At 41.0% G+C, this 16,363-nt stretch overlaps 1 protein-coding gene across 5 annotated transcripts in view; it reads left to right on the top strand.

Annotated features, from left to right (window-relative positions):
- Window positions 1-173: 173 nt before the first annotated feature.
- Window positions 174-16,363, top strand: part of LOC130534091 (ryanodine receptor 2-like) — a 52,026-nt gene continuing 35,836 nt past the window's right edge. For all 5 annotated transcript variants that reach the window (XM_057047981.1, XM_057047980.1, XM_057047982.1 and 2 more), the window contains exons 1-34: window positions 174-307; window positions 1,861-1,980; window positions 2,849-2,953; window positions 3,441-3,515; window positions 3,593-3,671; window positions 3,836-3,948; window positions 4,175-4,298; window positions 4,465-4,561; window positions 4,631-4,705; window positions 4,819-4,975; window positions 5,112-5,276; window positions 5,353-5,477; window positions 5,589-5,769; window positions 5,841-5,958; window positions 6,161-6,256; window positions 6,416-6,534; window positions 6,835-6,968; window positions 7,527-7,768; window positions 7,861-8,053; window positions 8,205-8,424; window positions 8,584-8,688; window positions 9,565-9,668; window positions 9,858-9,941; window positions 10,036-10,195; window positions 10,384-10,531; window positions 10,716-10,924; window positions 13,657-13,831; window positions 13,939-14,147; window positions 14,434-14,620; window positions 14,837-14,969; window positions 15,200-15,314; window positions 15,408-15,568; window positions 15,695-15,854; window positions 16,273-16,359. In XM_057047981.1, coding sequence (XP_056903961.1) covers window positions 260-307; window positions 1,861-1,980; window positions 2,849-2,953; window positions 3,441-3,515; window positions 3,593-3,671; window positions 3,836-3,948; window positions 4,175-4,298; window positions 4,465-4,561; window positions 4,631-4,705; window positions 4,819-4,975; window positions 5,112-5,276; window positions 5,353-5,477; window positions 5,589-5,769; window positions 5,841-5,958; window positions 6,161-6,256; window positions 6,416-6,534; window positions 6,835-6,968; window positions 7,527-7,768; window positions 7,861-8,053; window positions 8,205-8,424; window positions 8,584-8,688; window positions 9,565-9,668; window positions 9,858-9,941; window positions 10,036-10,195; window positions 10,384-10,531; window positions 10,716-10,924; window positions 13,657-13,831; window positions 13,939-14,147; window positions 14,434-14,620; window positions 14,837-14,969; window positions 15,200-15,314; window positions 15,408-15,568; window positions 15,695-15,854; window positions 16,273-16,359 — 4,623 coding nt within the window. In that variant the 5' untranslated portion in view covers window positions 174-259. The remainder of the gene's footprint in view (window positions 308-1,860; window positions 1,981-2,848; window positions 2,954-3,440; window positions 3,516-3,592; window positions 3,672-3,835; window positions 3,949-4,174; window positions 4,299-4,464; window positions 4,562-4,630; window positions 4,706-4,818; window positions 4,976-5,111; window positions 5,277-5,352; window positions 5,478-5,588; window positions 5,770-5,840; window positions 5,959-6,160; window positions 6,257-6,415; window positions 6,535-6,834; window positions 6,969-7,526; window positions 7,769-7,860; window positions 8,054-8,204; window positions 8,425-8,583; window positions 8,689-9,564; window positions 9,669-9,857; window positions 9,942-10,035; window positions 10,196-10,383; window positions 10,532-10,715; window positions 10,925-13,656; window positions 13,832-13,938; window positions 14,148-14,433; window positions 14,621-14,836; window positions 14,970-15,199; window positions 15,315-15,407; window positions 15,569-15,694; window positions 15,855-16,272; window positions 16,360-16,363) is intronic.

The following is a 16,363-nucleotide window of genomic DNA, read 5'->3' as shown; positions in this document are numbered from 1 at the left end:
GAGAAAACTACCTTGGAAGTTAGGCTAATACAATTTCAACGCAATGTGTGTGAATGATTTTCTTATTAATATAAAACCTCTTCATTTAGCCCACAAATGATGAAAAACCCATGCTGACTGTCATCTTTTATAGGATCTCACTAACCACAGACCCCGCCCATACTTCCGCCATGTGGCCACTCCTCCTTAACTTTGGGTTTTTGCGCGCTGCCTCCAAAAGGAGTTCATCTTTTCTATTCTGCGCTGTTTGCTTCAAATAATGTCTCACTCTGGAGAAGCGGACGAGGAATTTCAATTTCTGCGGACAGTAAGTCAGACATTTTCAAAAGTGTTTTGCTTTAATAGTGAATCCTAATAGTGCAAAGTAGCGAAAGTAAATTCACTAAGCTAACTAGCAAACCCAATTAACTGAGTTTATTTCCTTTTTTAAACAGCTTGATTCACTATAAAATTACATAAAGTTAGTTTGTAAACACAATTTTTTTTTACCTTTATCAACTCACTGTGGTATATAAAGATAATATTAGGTTTATATAAGTTTAATTCATTTTCATGTTATCTACTTCAGTCACTCATTTTACCAAAATCAAAAAAGAGCTAGTTCATTATCATACGTTTATGAACAAATAATTTTACATAAACGTAGGCCAACACTATATTGCATTCCTTACTTATTCCTTAAGTTTTCATTCCACGCTTTTGTGTATATCTATATATATATCTATATATAGATATACATATATATACACACACACACACACACACACACACATATATATATTTATAAATTATAAATTATATATATATACAAAATCTAATTTATATAATTTATCACATTGGATTCATACAAATTATTTAAAATTGGTTGGCAGCTACTGATTCCAATTTAAATAGCATCAGTAATCTGTGATTCACAGCTGACTGATGCTGTAGCATCATTAAAATGAAGTCATTTTGTACTGTCAGTTTTAAATTTTTTCATCATTACTTTAAGACACTTGTGTCACACTGTCTTGAAGCCTGTTATCCGTGTCAACTGATAAGTTCAGGACACTGAGAGCGTGTGTGTTGATGGAAGACACGTACACACACACACACACACGCACACACGCTACTCATGTAGAGAGTAAGTGAGCATAGAGCAAACAAAAGGACAAAATAATTTTGTGAGTCAGTCTGAAATCCTGAAGATACATCATTAATACATGAAATGCTTCCTATTGGAAATTGTTCAACTTAAGTGAAAAGTTCTAATTCTTGATGAATCCTGTCATCAGGTTAGTCAGCAAATAACAATAAAAATGTTATGAAATGGATCCTGTCAAAAACTGCTTTTGAGATACAGTATTTGCTATTTTGATGTAAACAATTCCAATTACATTGGGTTAAAGGCCTCCTTTTTATGTTTTTTGAGCAGTAGAAGAATTTTCTACTGGATAAAGGAAAATAATGGGTTGCACAGTTCACAACCAGTGAAGGAGGAACTAACACAAGTATGTTTTAGATTGTGTTTCGTGACTTTAGACCAAATATATACAAGAGGAGCTTGAGGCTGACCCATTCTGCAGTTAATGCCAACAAGTGTCCTAAAGTTGGGGCGTCTGCACGTTGGACTGATTACAGAATGCCGCTGATATGATGAGTGGGATGTCGGGTGAATCTTGGGTCAGACATGCCATATCTTCCTTAAATGGTGGTGGATAGCTGGGGTACAATAGGTGTTGCTGTCCCTGCTGTCATCTCTTGGGCCTTAAATAGATGCAGGATACAGCTTTTATTTAGGACACAGAATTAAGATAACGTTTAGGTCTAAAAAATATTTGTTGAGTAGTAATTTTGGAGTTTGCACTTCTCTCACAGGGGGATGAAGTGGTTCTGCAGAGTACCTTCACTTCACAGGGAGAACATGTAAAGATTTGCCTCGCTGCAGAGGGATTTGGTACCAGGCTCTGCAGACTGGAACCCGTTTCAAACTGCAAGGTAAAAAGCTTGTAGGACATATATTCAAATATACAAAAAGGATCATGTCTCAGGGGGTCAGGTCAAAAACTGAACCTGTAAATTAAAGAATTTGGTAAAGGGTTAAAACTGGAAATCTGATAGATTGCAGACTTGGCTGATCTTATCTTCTTAGACAGATTTCAGTTTCCCTGACCAAAATCCCAATTAAATCTGACAGACAGAAGATATATAACAGGCTGTTACCTGCTATTAAATACCATTAAAATCTATATTTTGGGATATTAATGTTATAAAATTTTATAAACTTTATGCCCAGCTGTTGTAGTTTGATCATAGACTGTACAATGGGACCAATGGGACTGTATATGGATAAAGTGATTTTCAGCGTGGAAGTGACTTTATGTGCAATGCCACCGATATCCGTTGGGGCTCCAGAAAATCTTAAAGTTTGGCTGTTGGTGATCCAACCCATTCTTGTGCATTTGAAGAAATGTTCATTAGTGAAGATAAAAGTTTGACATGAAAATTTTGTACAACATACTTTATTTGTGTTGCTAACCCATGTGTTTTTATTACTATGCAGTGCTGTGAGCAACTGTGGCTGATTAAATGTGCTATAAAACTGGATTTGATTGGATACAAGCAGTTCAGTTTTTTGTCTCGTTCATTTTTGCGTGCAGTTGTATTTCTACTCCATTGTTCATTTGCACTGTTTGTTTCCACGGCTGGTAATTGTCAAATGGATGTGAAGCTACATAAATAACCAAGGTAGTTTTTTCTATGTCAACTGGACTGGGTTTCTTCTCTTGAAGATGTTTCGCCTTCTATCCAGAAGGCTTCTTCAGTTCAGTACATAAATAACACATTTATTGTTTCTTTCTCACAGAATGTTCCACCTGACATGTCTGTGTGTGGCTTCATCCTGGCTAACTGCCTCTCTGTTAGAGCTCTACAGGAGATGCTGTCACATACTGAGCATTTGGCTGCAGAGGTGAGACTGTATTCTCACACAACAGAAAACTGCACGCGATTCACCCTGCTTAGTTCTTTTCTTGTTCTGTGTATTACTGATATAGAAGTATTTTAAATTATTTGTATGAGAGAGATTAGCAGATCCAAAGCTAAATAGGGGCAAAGCAGCAGTTTGCAAAGCAAATGGAAAACAATACTTAAGTGAGAAATACAGGGATCACAAGGAGGATGAAGATAATTGGACTTCATTTGACATGGAGCTGTCACAGGCTGGAAACACTGGAGAGGCGAAGTGGAAATTTGGACAAAATACAAGAGAGAAGCATAACTACTAGATAAAAGAAGAATCCCAGATGGGAAGTGAGACCAGGAAAATCACACGTACAATTCATGACAAACCAAGAAGACTAATACTGTTCCAACGCATGCATTCACTGGTATTGATTACATTTTACCATATGAATTTAAGAATGCATCAAATCTGATTATGTTTCCTGCTGACACAGTTATCAGCTGGAGGAAGCCATCGTACGCTTCTGTATGGCCAGGCAGTGTTGTTCCTGCACTCAGACAGCAGCATGGTCAGTCAATCTGACACAACGCTGAGACAATTTAAGGTTTTCTTTGGTTGGTTTACTGAATGTCTGTGGATCTGCAGTATCTCAGCTGTTTGTCATCTTCTCGGTCCTCAACTGACAAGCTGGCGTTTGATGTTGGTCTGCGAGAAGAAAAAGGAGGTATGAAGATGAATAGAGCTCTTGCTTTTGTGATGGTGACAATATAAATGACGATATAAATCTGCAAATAGAAATACTTGTTAATGATAATCTAAGTTTTGCTCAAGAAGCCTTAAACACTTTAAACTTCCCTAAATGTGCTGTCTTTCCTGTATGTTGCTTAGGTGAGACATGCTGGTGGATAGTCCACCCATCATCCAGACAGAGGTCAGAGGGTGAGAAAGTGCGTGTTGGAGATGACCTCATACTGGTTAACATGTCCTCAGAGAGATATCTGGTGAGTCAGAGCAGCCATGTCCATTTTTAGGTTGCTCCATAAAGAAGCTGCTTGAAATATTCAACTGTTTTATGTTTCAGACTAAGTTCTCTCTTCCCCCCGATTACAGTGAAACCTTGTTTATTTTGACAGCCATCGCTGTCATAGAAAACTCAATATTTGTTAATCATGATTTGTTAATCAATCGATGAGATCTTTGGTGATGTTACCACTCTGTTTGTCTCAGCATCTATCTGCTGGTTCAGGATTTGACAGCAGAAGTGTGATTGACAGCCTGAGCGTTAATGCATCCTTCCAGCAGACCCTCTGGAGCGTCGCTCCCATCTACTGTGGAGGTGGAGTTGCTCAAGGCAGGTTTAACAGCTGCTTGTTGGAGCTAAGTTATGTGGTAGTGTAAGAGGTTTGAGTCATTATCGTGTGGAGATGTTGTAAAACAGATGGGATTCTTGTAGTTCTGTAAAGGAAAAAAAACATTCTTTTTCATGGAAATTACATCTCTGTGTGTTACTGTTCTAGGATACCTGAAAGGTGGAGACACATTTTGGCTCCACCACAGCCACAGTGATGCATGTTTGACCATTCCATCTACAGAGCAGGGAGAAGAGCCACAGAAGTGAGCTTATTAAATCTGTGTTCCCTCACTTCTAAAGGATGCTCTCCTCATGTTGTTGTTTGTTTTTAGGGTAATGCATTATGAAACCGAATCAGTCTCCTGCCATGCCCGCTCCCTTTGGAGGTTAGAGACTCTACACGTTGTGTAAGTGTTGTACAACTGCAATCAACTGATCTTTCCCTTTATCAGTAAGGTGTTAGTGAGCAAAACCCTGTTAAAAGTGTTAAAAACCTCTTAATACTCCTGACATTAATCAGTTGGAGTGGTAGTCACACATACTGGGGACAGCCTTTCCGACTGTGCCATGTGACTACTGGGAGGTACATGGGCCTCACAGAGGAGAAAGGTCTACATTTGGTTGACCGGGACAAGGCTGACGTCAAGACAACCTCCTTCTGCTTCCGATCCTCAAAGGTAAGAAATACATGGAGCTTTCACAAAGATGATGTGTGTCTGGAAACTAAAAGGTCATTCGATTTTTTCAATAGTTCATCAGTTCAGGATCAGTTATTTACTCCAGAATAATATCTAACTCCAAATGTATTCACAGGAGAAACTTGATTCTTGTGTAAAGACTAATATTGATGGAATGGGGAGCCCAGCGATCAAGTACGGCGACTCCGTCTGTTATGTTCAGCATGTGGACTCGGGACTCTGGCTCACTTATCAATCTGTTGATGCTAAGTCCTCACGCATTGGCACAACTCAAAAGAAGGTATTCCTTTAAGATGATCAAAGTGATTGTCCAATAAGCATTGATCCTTATGCAAATCACCACAAATATTTGTCAGCGGGCCATTTTGCACAGTGAAGGTCACATGGATGATGGGCTGAGGCTGTCTCGCTGTCAGAGGGAAGAATCTCACACTGCCAGACTGATCCGAAGTGCTTCTCTTCTCTTTACTCACTTTGTCAGGTACATTTTATCTGAGGGGTAACTTGTAAATATGATTTAGCTTCCTGTCTATGAAAGCAAAACTATGTTTTCAGTTACAGCAATGACATTATGTCTTTATTTCTTTCTTAGGAAACTGGATAATTGTACTCATGGAAATCACACATCTGTCGGTTTAACAAGGGAGCTATTAGGACATAGTCTTCAGGACCTGATCAATTATTTCCAGCCTACAGTGGAGACATTAGATCATGAAGCTACACAGCACACCATGGTGGTACTAAAGAATCGACAGAACATGTTTCAGGAAGAGGTGACTCTCAATGTGAATGAATGGATGAGTGTAATATGTTTCTTACTGTTATAAATGAATCTTCTTTTCAGGGCGTGATAGATTTGGTTCTAGATTGCATTGATCATCTGCACCAACACATCGGTGCCTCTCAGTGGGACTCAGAAGAGGAGGTGGAGACCAGCCTCAATGGCTTTTACAAATTACTTGGTGAGCTCTAATGATTTACTGTAAATAAAGGACCTAAACCTGTCTCTTCAGCACATGCTAGCAACTAACGTGGAAACAAAATGCACTCTTAATTTTCCTTATTGGTTTCTGTTAAGTTCTAATTCAATCCATTGTTTTAAGAGAGTCACTAAGAGAGGTAAATAAGTCCTCATCTTGAGCGTCTTTGTATTTCCCCTCTCAGCCGTGGTGCTCCGGGGGAACCGTGTGAACTGTGCACATTTTTCCACTTCTATAGACTGGCTGATTAGCAGGCTGGACTGGCTGGAGGCCTCGACCGGTCTGTTGAATTTCTTGTGTTTTCTCTATTTTCTCTCAAATTTTCCCATAAGATATTAAACACTTTACAACTACAGCTACGCTGTGTACACTCCAGATAAAAGTTTCTCATATATATTATTTCTGTTATTATTAGTTAGTTGTCTGTTGTCATCCTCAGGAGTATTGGAGGTTCTGCAGTGTGTTCTACTGGAAAGTCCTGAAGCTATCAATGCCATCAAAGAAATCCATATTCACTCTGTTATCTCTTTTCTAGAGAAGCATGGATTCAACCACAAGGTGGCATTTTGAAGCTTTTAGCATAGCTGAAATAACAATCATGAAATATCTTTTAAGTTACTGTCTGAAGAAGTGTCTCAGTATTGATGAATGTTACTAGTGTTTACATATGGTCTCTGAATTTAGAGTCTGAAATCCAATAATCTGTTATTATTGGAATATTATTACTGTAATAAAATGTTTTTCTGGAAATGAACATACCTGGTTTTAATTCTGATGCTGTCTGTAGCATTAATAATTATGGTTGTTGTGTGTTTACTGAGTAGTTGTGTTGAGAAGTACTGACATGTTGTATTGCAGGTGCTGGAGGTGCTGTGCTCTCTGTGTGTGTGCCATGGTGTGGCAGTGCGGTACAATCAGAACCTCATCTGTGACAAACTCTTGCCAGACCGAGACCTGCTGCTCCAAACACGCCTGATAAATCAAGTGACCAGGTGCAATTTCAGTGTATTTCTTTAGTTCTGCTCTGAGCCGTTTCATTTTAATCATGCTTCAAATTTAGTTTATTTCACAAAAATGCATCTGCCGATGTTGCGTTCTCTCCTTTATTTACAGAACCAGTGATAAATTGAGGCTTCTTCTCATACTTTCTCATCTGTTTGGTTAACCAAGTGCTCTTTAGCAAGTGTGATTGCAGCCATTGTTAGTTTGTGTCATTGAGACTTCAGAGTTCTGCACACATTTCTCCGGTTTGGTCTATCTAACTGAATTGTTTCCCCTCATAAATATTTATCTCTCAGTCATTGAAGGTTTCTCACATTGAGATGGTGTTGCTGCATGAGAAGTACACACTTTATACTGCTGTGCTTTTCTGATTAATGTGCCCCCCCCCAAAATGGAACGATGCATTCCATTGTCATAAGTCTGTTTTGGAAGCTGTTTTTATTTATTACATGTTATAATGTTTTATTATATTATGTTTTATTTATGTTTGTTTATTGTGTTTATTACATGTCTTTATTTACATCGGGGCACTCTGGATGATACCACAGCATGAGGCCAAATATCTTCTTATTTCTTGGTGACGACTCGGCCCAGCATCGAAGGTGGTACTATGAAGTGGTTGTGGATGACTTGGATCCCTTTGTCACATCTGAGCCTACGCATCTGCGCGTGGGCTGGGCCTCCACTGAAGGTTATCGCCCCAGACCCTCTGGAGGTGAAGGCTGGGGAGGTAATGGGGTGGGAGATGATCTGTGCTCCTACGGCTTTGATGGCCTTCACCTCTGGTCAGGTAGAGATTCAGGATATTGAGAACAGTTAGATGATCTGCTCAGAAGTTAAAAGATTGATGACTGATGGCGGAAGGCATCTGCTGAATTGCAGGCGGTGTGGGACGCAGAGTGAGCTCTCCCTTCCCTCATTCACTGAAAGATGGTGATGTTGTCAGCTGTTGTCTTGACCTCAGTGCTCCCTGCATCTCCTTCCGAGTCAACGGTCTTCCTGTGCAGGGCATGTTGGAAAACTTTGTTGCTGAAGGTCTTCTCCATCCTGTTGTCAGTTTCTCTGCTGGTGTTAAGTGAGTAGATTCTCTTTATTTAAAAAGTAAACATGCCCCAAAGATAATCCACACTAGAATCTTAATGAAGCACATTTTCATATGCCATGAGTTTCATATGTTGCCTCCAGTCACCCTGGTTCTTCACTCCTTGTCTTTTTTTGGACATCAGAATACGTTTTCTCTTCGGTGGACAGCATGGAGAGTTTCGTTTCTTGCCCCCACCAGGTTTCACTCCGTGCTCTGATGCTCTGCTCCCAAAAGTAAAACTGACAGTAGAAGCATGTCAAACACACATTTTAAATCATGGAGAAGGACAACATGATCTTTTTGGCCCCTTGATTCCTTCCACTCCAGTGGTCTTCATTCCTGCACCAGTAGACATCAGCAAAGTAAAAATTATTGAGATTTTCATTGAAACATAAAAATTGTTTCTAATTGCACATTGATTTAAATACTGCCAATAGTTATTAACCAATTTTAAATTTAGCGCTTACATTAAAATACAACATGTTCTAGTTGAATAACATTTAAATGTTTTACCATCATAGGTGCCATTGCCACCACAGCTTGAAGACATCCGGGAGAAAATGGCTGAAAATATCCATCAACTCTGGGCAATGGATAAAATTGATCTTGGATGGACATTTGGGCCTGTAGGAAAACTATTCTACTGTACAGTTTAAATACTGATTAAAATGAGAATACTGCCAAAATACTGATTAAATTAAGTTAAATAAAACAATTTCCCCACAAGTATGGAAAAGGTTACTATAGACATGGGTGGTCAGAAATATAAGCTGCCATATGAATTACTGCTTTCCAAACACCAATTCAGCTTTGTGCAGTCAGCTGGCTTCCCAACGGCACCTGAACATTATAAAACAGGGACCGGCAACACACTACAGTATTGACAAGGGCTGCAAGTGTTGCTAATGAGGCTTTAACTCCTTAACACAGTGGAAGGTCACAATGAAGAGGAAAGTGTTACAGTTTTTAAAACACCAATATGATGCATCATTCCAAGAACAAGGAAAGAAATTAAGAAGCAAGCTTGAACAAGCTCAACACAGGAAATCATATCAGGGTGCATAGGCATTGTAGAAAGAGTATTTTTAGGGATCATTTGAAGACCTCTGCTCTTAGTCTAGGTTCATGTTATCACTGGGCTTTAGAACAATGGCCAAATGCATTCATCTCAGTCCTATTAAAACTCTGGCAGGTGCTCAGAAAGCATGAAGTTTGGACCAGTGGGAACAATCTGCAATGAGAGAAAGACTAATTTCTAAAGTCAGTTGTGGCTCAGACACTTGACTCTTAACGGCTCCGATCAATTTGATCATCTCAGTTTTGCTTTTTCTTGTTTCACTTCAGTGCCTCGATAAAATATCTTAACTTTCTGGACATTTTGTCTTTGTTATATTAGAAACTGAACTATAAACACTTGTTAATGGTCACTTCCACTTTCAATAGGGGAAACCTTTAATTTTGGTGAACCTGTTAGGATTAAATGTTAATTTAACTTCAACCAGGTGAGAGATGAAGTGAAGAAGAATGATCCTGGTCTGGTGGAGTTCTCCAAGTTGTCAGAACCTGAGAGGAACCAGAACCTTCATATTGCCCAGGATACGCTCCGGTTGGCTCCTCTATTTGTAACATACCATAGAAACAACTTTAATTCCACTAGATGTTTCTTAATTGTGATGCTCAGAAGCTCCATATGTTGTGTAGAAAGGAGCAGGGTCATGTAAATACTAAAGTTTGCATGATTTAAAAAAAAGAAAAAGAAAATTAATCTTTCTCATTTGATTTTTACTTTTTAAAGAACTCTTCTGGCATTTGGTTTCCGCATTGGATTTAATGAAGATCACTCTGAAGACAGAGTCAAATACATATCACTGGCTGCAAAGTATGCACCTGCACCAGCTCACATGTTCACTGTTTTAAATATCAGAAACATTTCAGAGAGTTTAAATGTGTGTGCCACTTTATTCTTTTGTTAGGTATGAGCAGCCCAGTGGCTACAGGCCTGCCCCAGTAGACCTGAGCCAGGTACGTCTTAGCTCAGATCACGAAGAGGTGGTGAGACTGTTGGCAGAGAATGATCACAATATTTGGGCCAGAGAACGTATCAAACAAGGATGGACCTATGGAACCCAACAGGTTTATGTTCTGTGCCATTTTTACTGTTATCCAGGTAGTGCTGAAGAAAAAGTTAAATTTCTTTCTTTCATAGAGTTTCTTCTCTTTCTTTCAGATAGTGTTTTAATAGCATTTGCAGTAAAATAAATGCACATTCCCACAATATGCTAACACATGTTTGATTTTCAAATGAAATCTACTTTTTTCAGGATGTCAAAGCAAAGCGGAGCCCGTGTCTTGTCCCTTACAGCTTTCTCGATCAAAGAACAAGGAAGGTGGGCCGAGACCGTGTCAGAGAAGTGGTTGGTACCTTACTAGCCTTAGGTTACAGCCTGGAGACCCACAATCAGAAACAAGGTTGGGCTCAGATAGAAATGTCATGCCATTATTTTAATTTAATATACTCTTATTAACTACAGCATAAGTGGAATTGCATAGCATTTTAGCATTGGTTTATTACCCACATGTTCTCCAGTTAATGCAACAGTTCAAACCACTTTACAGATAACTATATTTATATTTCTGCTTCCTGATTTCACAGCCTCTTTATCAAATCCATGTCTCTTCTCTGCTGAGAAATGTAGAGTGTTCAGACCAGATAAGTCACACACTGTATCCACGGGAAAGTGGTACTTTGAATTTGAGGCAGTGACAGCGGGGAAAATGAGAGTTGGCTGGACCCGACCAAGCTGCACTCCAGACAGAGAGCTTGGTTCAGATGACCAAGCATTTGTTTTTGATGGATTTGAGGTATGGTGACAGTTTTTACTGCCTCATTGTATTTAGTATCATTGTTAAATGTTATTAAAATTGCAAGACCCCAAAATATGGATAGTTATTTTAGTTTTTAGATAGCTATTTTACAAGCTTGAGAACAGATTTGAGACATTTCTAATTTGAAGGATGAATTGGTGACACTTTTCTCACCTTGTGCTTTTATAGATGTATGACCCTGACTGTGCATGAATAGATGCATTTACATGTTGTTCAGGGGTTCCATTTCAATTTCCTCATACACCAACTAAGTCCATTCTCAGCTCATTGTTTTCTCATTACTTTGTCCCTGCAGGCATGAAAAAGCTTAACTATGTTTTGAATACCACAAATTTTGTGTTTTCTCTGAATGTGATTCTTTACAAAGGGGAGCCAATCCTTATTTATGTGGTTACACAATGGAGACATTTTTTCTCTGTCATGCTAAAATGAGCCTTTCTGTTATTCAAGGTTGTGGTTTCAGAGAACCACTGTTTAAATGTTCCATACCTTTCGTTTTAAAGACACACATAAAAGTAAAAAGTCCAATCAAAACACTACAGTGTCTTTGATATGATGATTAAAACATAATCCTAGAGGTCCATTTAAACGGCCCTTATCTGAGGCTGTAGTGTTCTTTCTTTCTTTCGTGGAAGGAGTGCGAGCGGGAGAGAGAGAGAACGAATGAAATACTGTGCAAAAACGCGTTTCCTATTTCTGTGTGAGTGTGAATGGTAGTGAATATAGTTTTATTTTCTGTGTGCTTTGTATTCATTTATTAGTTTAGCGAGTGTGTGTGTGTGTGTGTGTGAGTTTGTGGGGCGGCCGACCGCGTGCGGCCGTCATGGCGGCGAACGCCAACTTGACCGGGTTGAGCCGGAGACACGGAGTGAAGGTGGGAGCGGGCTCCGTGCTCAGTGTGGAGGAGGTGGCTCTGGCTGTGGGCCAGGAAATCGGTCACGGCTCCGTGAAGTCCGCCGCCCGCATGAACAGGGCGGTGGTGCTGTTCGTAGAGCAGGTGGAACAGGCCAACATGTTGGTGGAGACAGGGATCACCGTAGGGGGGCAGTTCGTCCAGGTGACTCCGCTGACGCAGCCGGCGGCACGGATTACCTTGTCCAACGTGCCGCCGTTCATCAGCGATGAGTTCCTGGCGAAAGAACTGTCCCGACATGGGAAACTGGTGTCTCCAATTAGAAAATTACTATCGGGCTGCAGGTCGTAGTGTCTCACCGTAGACAGGTGCGCGTGATTCTGAACAGCAGGGCGGAGGAGTTTAATTAGCGTTTTGTCGTCCGTGTGGGCGACTTTGATTACGTTTTATTTGCTACCTCCTCTGCCCTTAAATGTTTTAACTGTGGCGAGGAGGGACATCTCGCCAGGGCTTGTCCGAGCCGCGCCGTCCCGGACGCGGTGGCGGCGGAACCCGTTCCGGCAGCGAGGCGTCGGCGGTGCGGTGCGGTGCGGTGCGGAGGGGGCCCCCGCTGCTCCGGACGGCGCGGAGATGGAGTCGAAGGCGGAGGGAAAAGGGAGTGAGTGTGTGCGTGTGACTGAGGTGAGTGGAGAGAATGAAAATGTGGAGATGGTGGTGGAAGTGACTGGCGAGAGTGGTGAGGCGGGGAAGGAAATGGATCCAACTGGGGTGGCATTTGAAGTGTTGGGCGGGCTGGGTGAGACTGGTGATGGAATGAGTGAAATAAGTGAACTGGGTGAGGCAGGAGAGACGGGGGACATGGGTCAAACCGGCAAACAGGGTGTAGCTGTAGGTGACGTGGGGCAGGAGACAGGTGAGCGTGGGGTGCCAGGGAAAATGGCTGGCGAGCTTGGTGAGGGAGGAATGACCACAGGTGAGCAGGGTGAGGTGAGCGTTAGCACAGGTGAGCTGGGTGAGGGAGGTGCAGGTACAAGTGAGGGCAGCGGGGGTGTCTGAATGGTGGCCAGCTCCCGCAAAGCGGCGCAGAAAGCAGAAAAATGGAATGAACGACGGTGGTGACAGAAAAGCTGGACGGCTGGAGGATGCAGCCGCTGCCACAGATACCAGCGACCAAGAGTACACGTCCGATGCCAGTGAGCTGTCGAACACGGTGGCGGACAGCGAGAGGGATGACTTGTACCCCCAGAGCATGATCAAGAACTTTCTCACGAAGACCAAAGGCATGAGGGGCCCTGATTTGGGGATTTACTTCCCCGACAAGCCCCTGTTCATCCAGTCAGCCGGCCATTGGATCAAACACAGAGCAACGTCGGACCTGACTGACCCTGAGATCTTCAGGCTGAAGAAGCACATGGGCAAAGCCAGGAAACAACTGAGAACTGTCCAACAAGAGCACCAGCTTGTAGGCCGACTGGCTGGGAAGGGATGGAGCCCCCCCCTGCTGGAGCCTGCGTGACAGGCCACCGTTGTTTTTTCCCTCTGTAGGATCCTACTATGTCAGACCAGTGCCCATTTCTGTTCCGGGCGAGAGACAATGTTTTTTGTGTGTGTTTGAATGTTGTAAAGGACACTTTTGGATCAATCGGACAGTGGAAAACTCCTTGTGGAGTAACTAGTTTTTGTTGATTCTATTTATTTTGTTGTTAGCACTGTTTTTTTAAAAGTGTGAATTTGTGTAAATAAAGTGTTTGTGTAAAAATCAAAAAATCTTTCTTTCTTTCTTTCTTTCAAAATTCAATGTGATATTTTGCTCTTGACTCCCTCTTTCTGAACTCTTGGTTTTCATCGTGTTCAGGCGCAGTGGTACCATCAGGGCGCCGACCCGCTGGGACGTCCGTGGCAGAAAGGCGATGTTGTGGGTTGTTTGGTGGACATGGATGAATGTACCATGATGATCACACTGAATGGGGAGTTGCTATTTGATGGCAGAGGCTCAGAACTGGCTGCCAAAGACTTTGAGATCAGTGATGGTTCGTTGTTTAAACAATGTAGTAAAATGAAAATGAATCATAAACACAGTTTCTTCTTTCAAAAGAAACAACCCCATACAACCCAGTTATTTTCCTTGGTGTCTTAGGGCTGTTGCCAGTGGTCAGTGTTGGAGTGAACCAGGTGGGGAGGCTAAACTTTGGCCGCTGCGTGGCTTCTCTTCAGTACTTCACTGTCTATGGCCAACAGGAGGGATATCACCCATTTGCTGCCAACATGGCCAGAGACCCAGCTCTGTGGATAAGTTGGCAACAGCCTCAGTTTAGCTCAATAATGCCCGATCATCCCAATGTACAGGTAAGATATTTAGGCTAGAGGCTTTTATTCTAAAACTTTTTTAGTCAATGAAGGCCCACTCTCATAATTGCCTAATTATCTATTTTCATTCATATTTTCATTTCAAATTCCATTTATTTCCCCTGTTCTTATTTTAAATTATTTTTTCCACTTTATTAATTTTTGTTTAGTGTCCTTGAGTGTTCAGAAAGGCACCTTAAATCAAATGTTATTTTATTATTATTTAATAAGGATTGTTTATGTGCTGTTCAACAGACCAAACTAATACTTCTAAATGTTATTCAAGGTCACCAGAGTCAATGGCTCAGTGGAATCTTTATCCAGCCTGAGGGTCTCTCAGCGGTTGTGTGCGCACCACAATGGAGGCAGTGAGATAAGCTTTTTCCGGCTCAGCATGCACATTGAATGTGCTTCTGTCCTCGTTAGCCCTGTGGGGGGTGTCCTTCCGATAGCATCCAACTCTCTGTCTCCAGGTTAAAATGAGATTATATTTGATATCTTATCAAATATGTTTAAATCTCAATATGCTCTGGAACCTCTGAAATATCCTTAGCATTGCTACAGATGTTACAACAGTAATTTTAATATTTATTCAGATTATGGCTGACATTGTAGCAGTGTGACCTTGATGCTTGGTTCTGTTTAATCTCCCATGGGTCCGGCTGTAATTAAATCTTTTGTCCTTCTAGGAAGGAAAGAACTGGAGGAGGTGGACTCTGACTTTGAAGTGCTGAGGAAGTCGGCCCTGACTTTTGCTGGTTCGAGAGATGAGCTCAACCACAAGGATCATAATCAAGAAAAAACATCGAGACTTAAGCATCGGTAGGGCGTAAAGTAAATAAATGTAAACATTAATCAACCATTATTGGGAATGAAGACAAAGACAAACCCATAAAATTTGGATCCAGTCACACAATAATGTACAGTATATGATTACATTTTATATGGATGCAGCTCGTGCAGTAGTAAATATGAGGATAGCACAACAGCCCAGTTAGTCTTCATTAACAACCAATTTGTTTGTATGTTATAAATCATTGTTTTTTCTTCAGGTTCATGCTTAAAAGGAGCAAACCTGGACTTGTAAGCAGCAACTCATCTGCGCGGCTTCTGGAAGATGTTGTAGTTGATAAAGACAACTATGAGCAACTTATCCACAGCTCAAGAGTAAGGCTTCATTTTAGCTTTACAAATAAATTAAAAGTTTAATGGCAGGTCTATTTGTCAGTTTAGATAAAACGAACGACCTTTGTGTTCCAGTATTATTACTCAGTTCGGGTCCTTCCAGGCCAGGAGCCTTTCAATGTGTGGGTAGGTTGGGTGACGTCAAACTTTCACCAACATGAGGCGACTTTTGACCCTGACAATGTTCATACGGTAACTGTGACCCTGGGAGATGAGAGTGGTAAAGTCAGAGAAAGGTTGGTTTCCTGCACCGCTGCAAGTCTGTTTCATTAATGCCTTGTCCTCTCACACCTGACAGCCTGTGTTCTGCTCTTTGACTCCAGTTCGGCATCATGTGGAACATTAATGACCTTTTTCCACAGCGTAAAGCGATCTGTCTGTTACATGGTCTGTGCTGGAGAGGCAACAGGCCTCTCTCAGAGCCGCAGAAGTTCAGGGTTGGAGATTGGTTGTTTAATCGATACAGACACTGGACTGCTCACCTTTACCTCTAACGGAGTGGAGATGTCTACTTTCTTCCAAGTAGGTCTCCCAAGAAACTATTTGATTGGTAACAAATTGTGTCTTTCTTACTCCTCCAAATTTCCCATTTCTCTGTTTCCATTTTCATTTCATAAATATGAATTTTATACTGCTGATCTGGGAAACTAAACTGACAGATGTGTATAAAATTCAAAATTCTTTGAACATCCTTAAGTGTGATCATGTGTTTTGGGTTATTCTTGTGTTAAATTTATCAAATGATAGTAAATATATGAAATAAATGTCAAATCCATAAGCATGCTGAGGCGTACAACAGTTTTTTGTGGTTGTAAGTTTCTAATGTTAAGTTTATTTCAGTCCAATTCATGTCTGTTAACTCCATTTAAAGCTTATAACAAGATATATGTCTCTGTTTAACAATAATGATTGAATTAATCTGGACATGTTTACTGCTCAGGTGGAAGCCTGTACCAAGCTGTTTCCAGCTGTGTTTGTCAGACCCACCACCAACAACATGTTTCAGTTTGAATTTGGGTGCATAAAGGTAA

This window comes from Takifugu flavidus, chromosome 11, assembly GCF_003711565.1.
Source record: "Takifugu flavidus isolate HTHZ2018 chromosome 11, ASM371156v2, whole genome shotgun sequence".
In the NCBI taxonomy this organism is placed as follows: Eukaryota; Metazoa; Chordata; class Actinopteri; order Tetraodontiformes; family Tetraodontidae; genus Takifugu; species Takifugu flavidus.
Note: the sequence above shows the minus strand (reverse complement) of the source record. Positions and strands in the feature narration are given on the sequence as shown.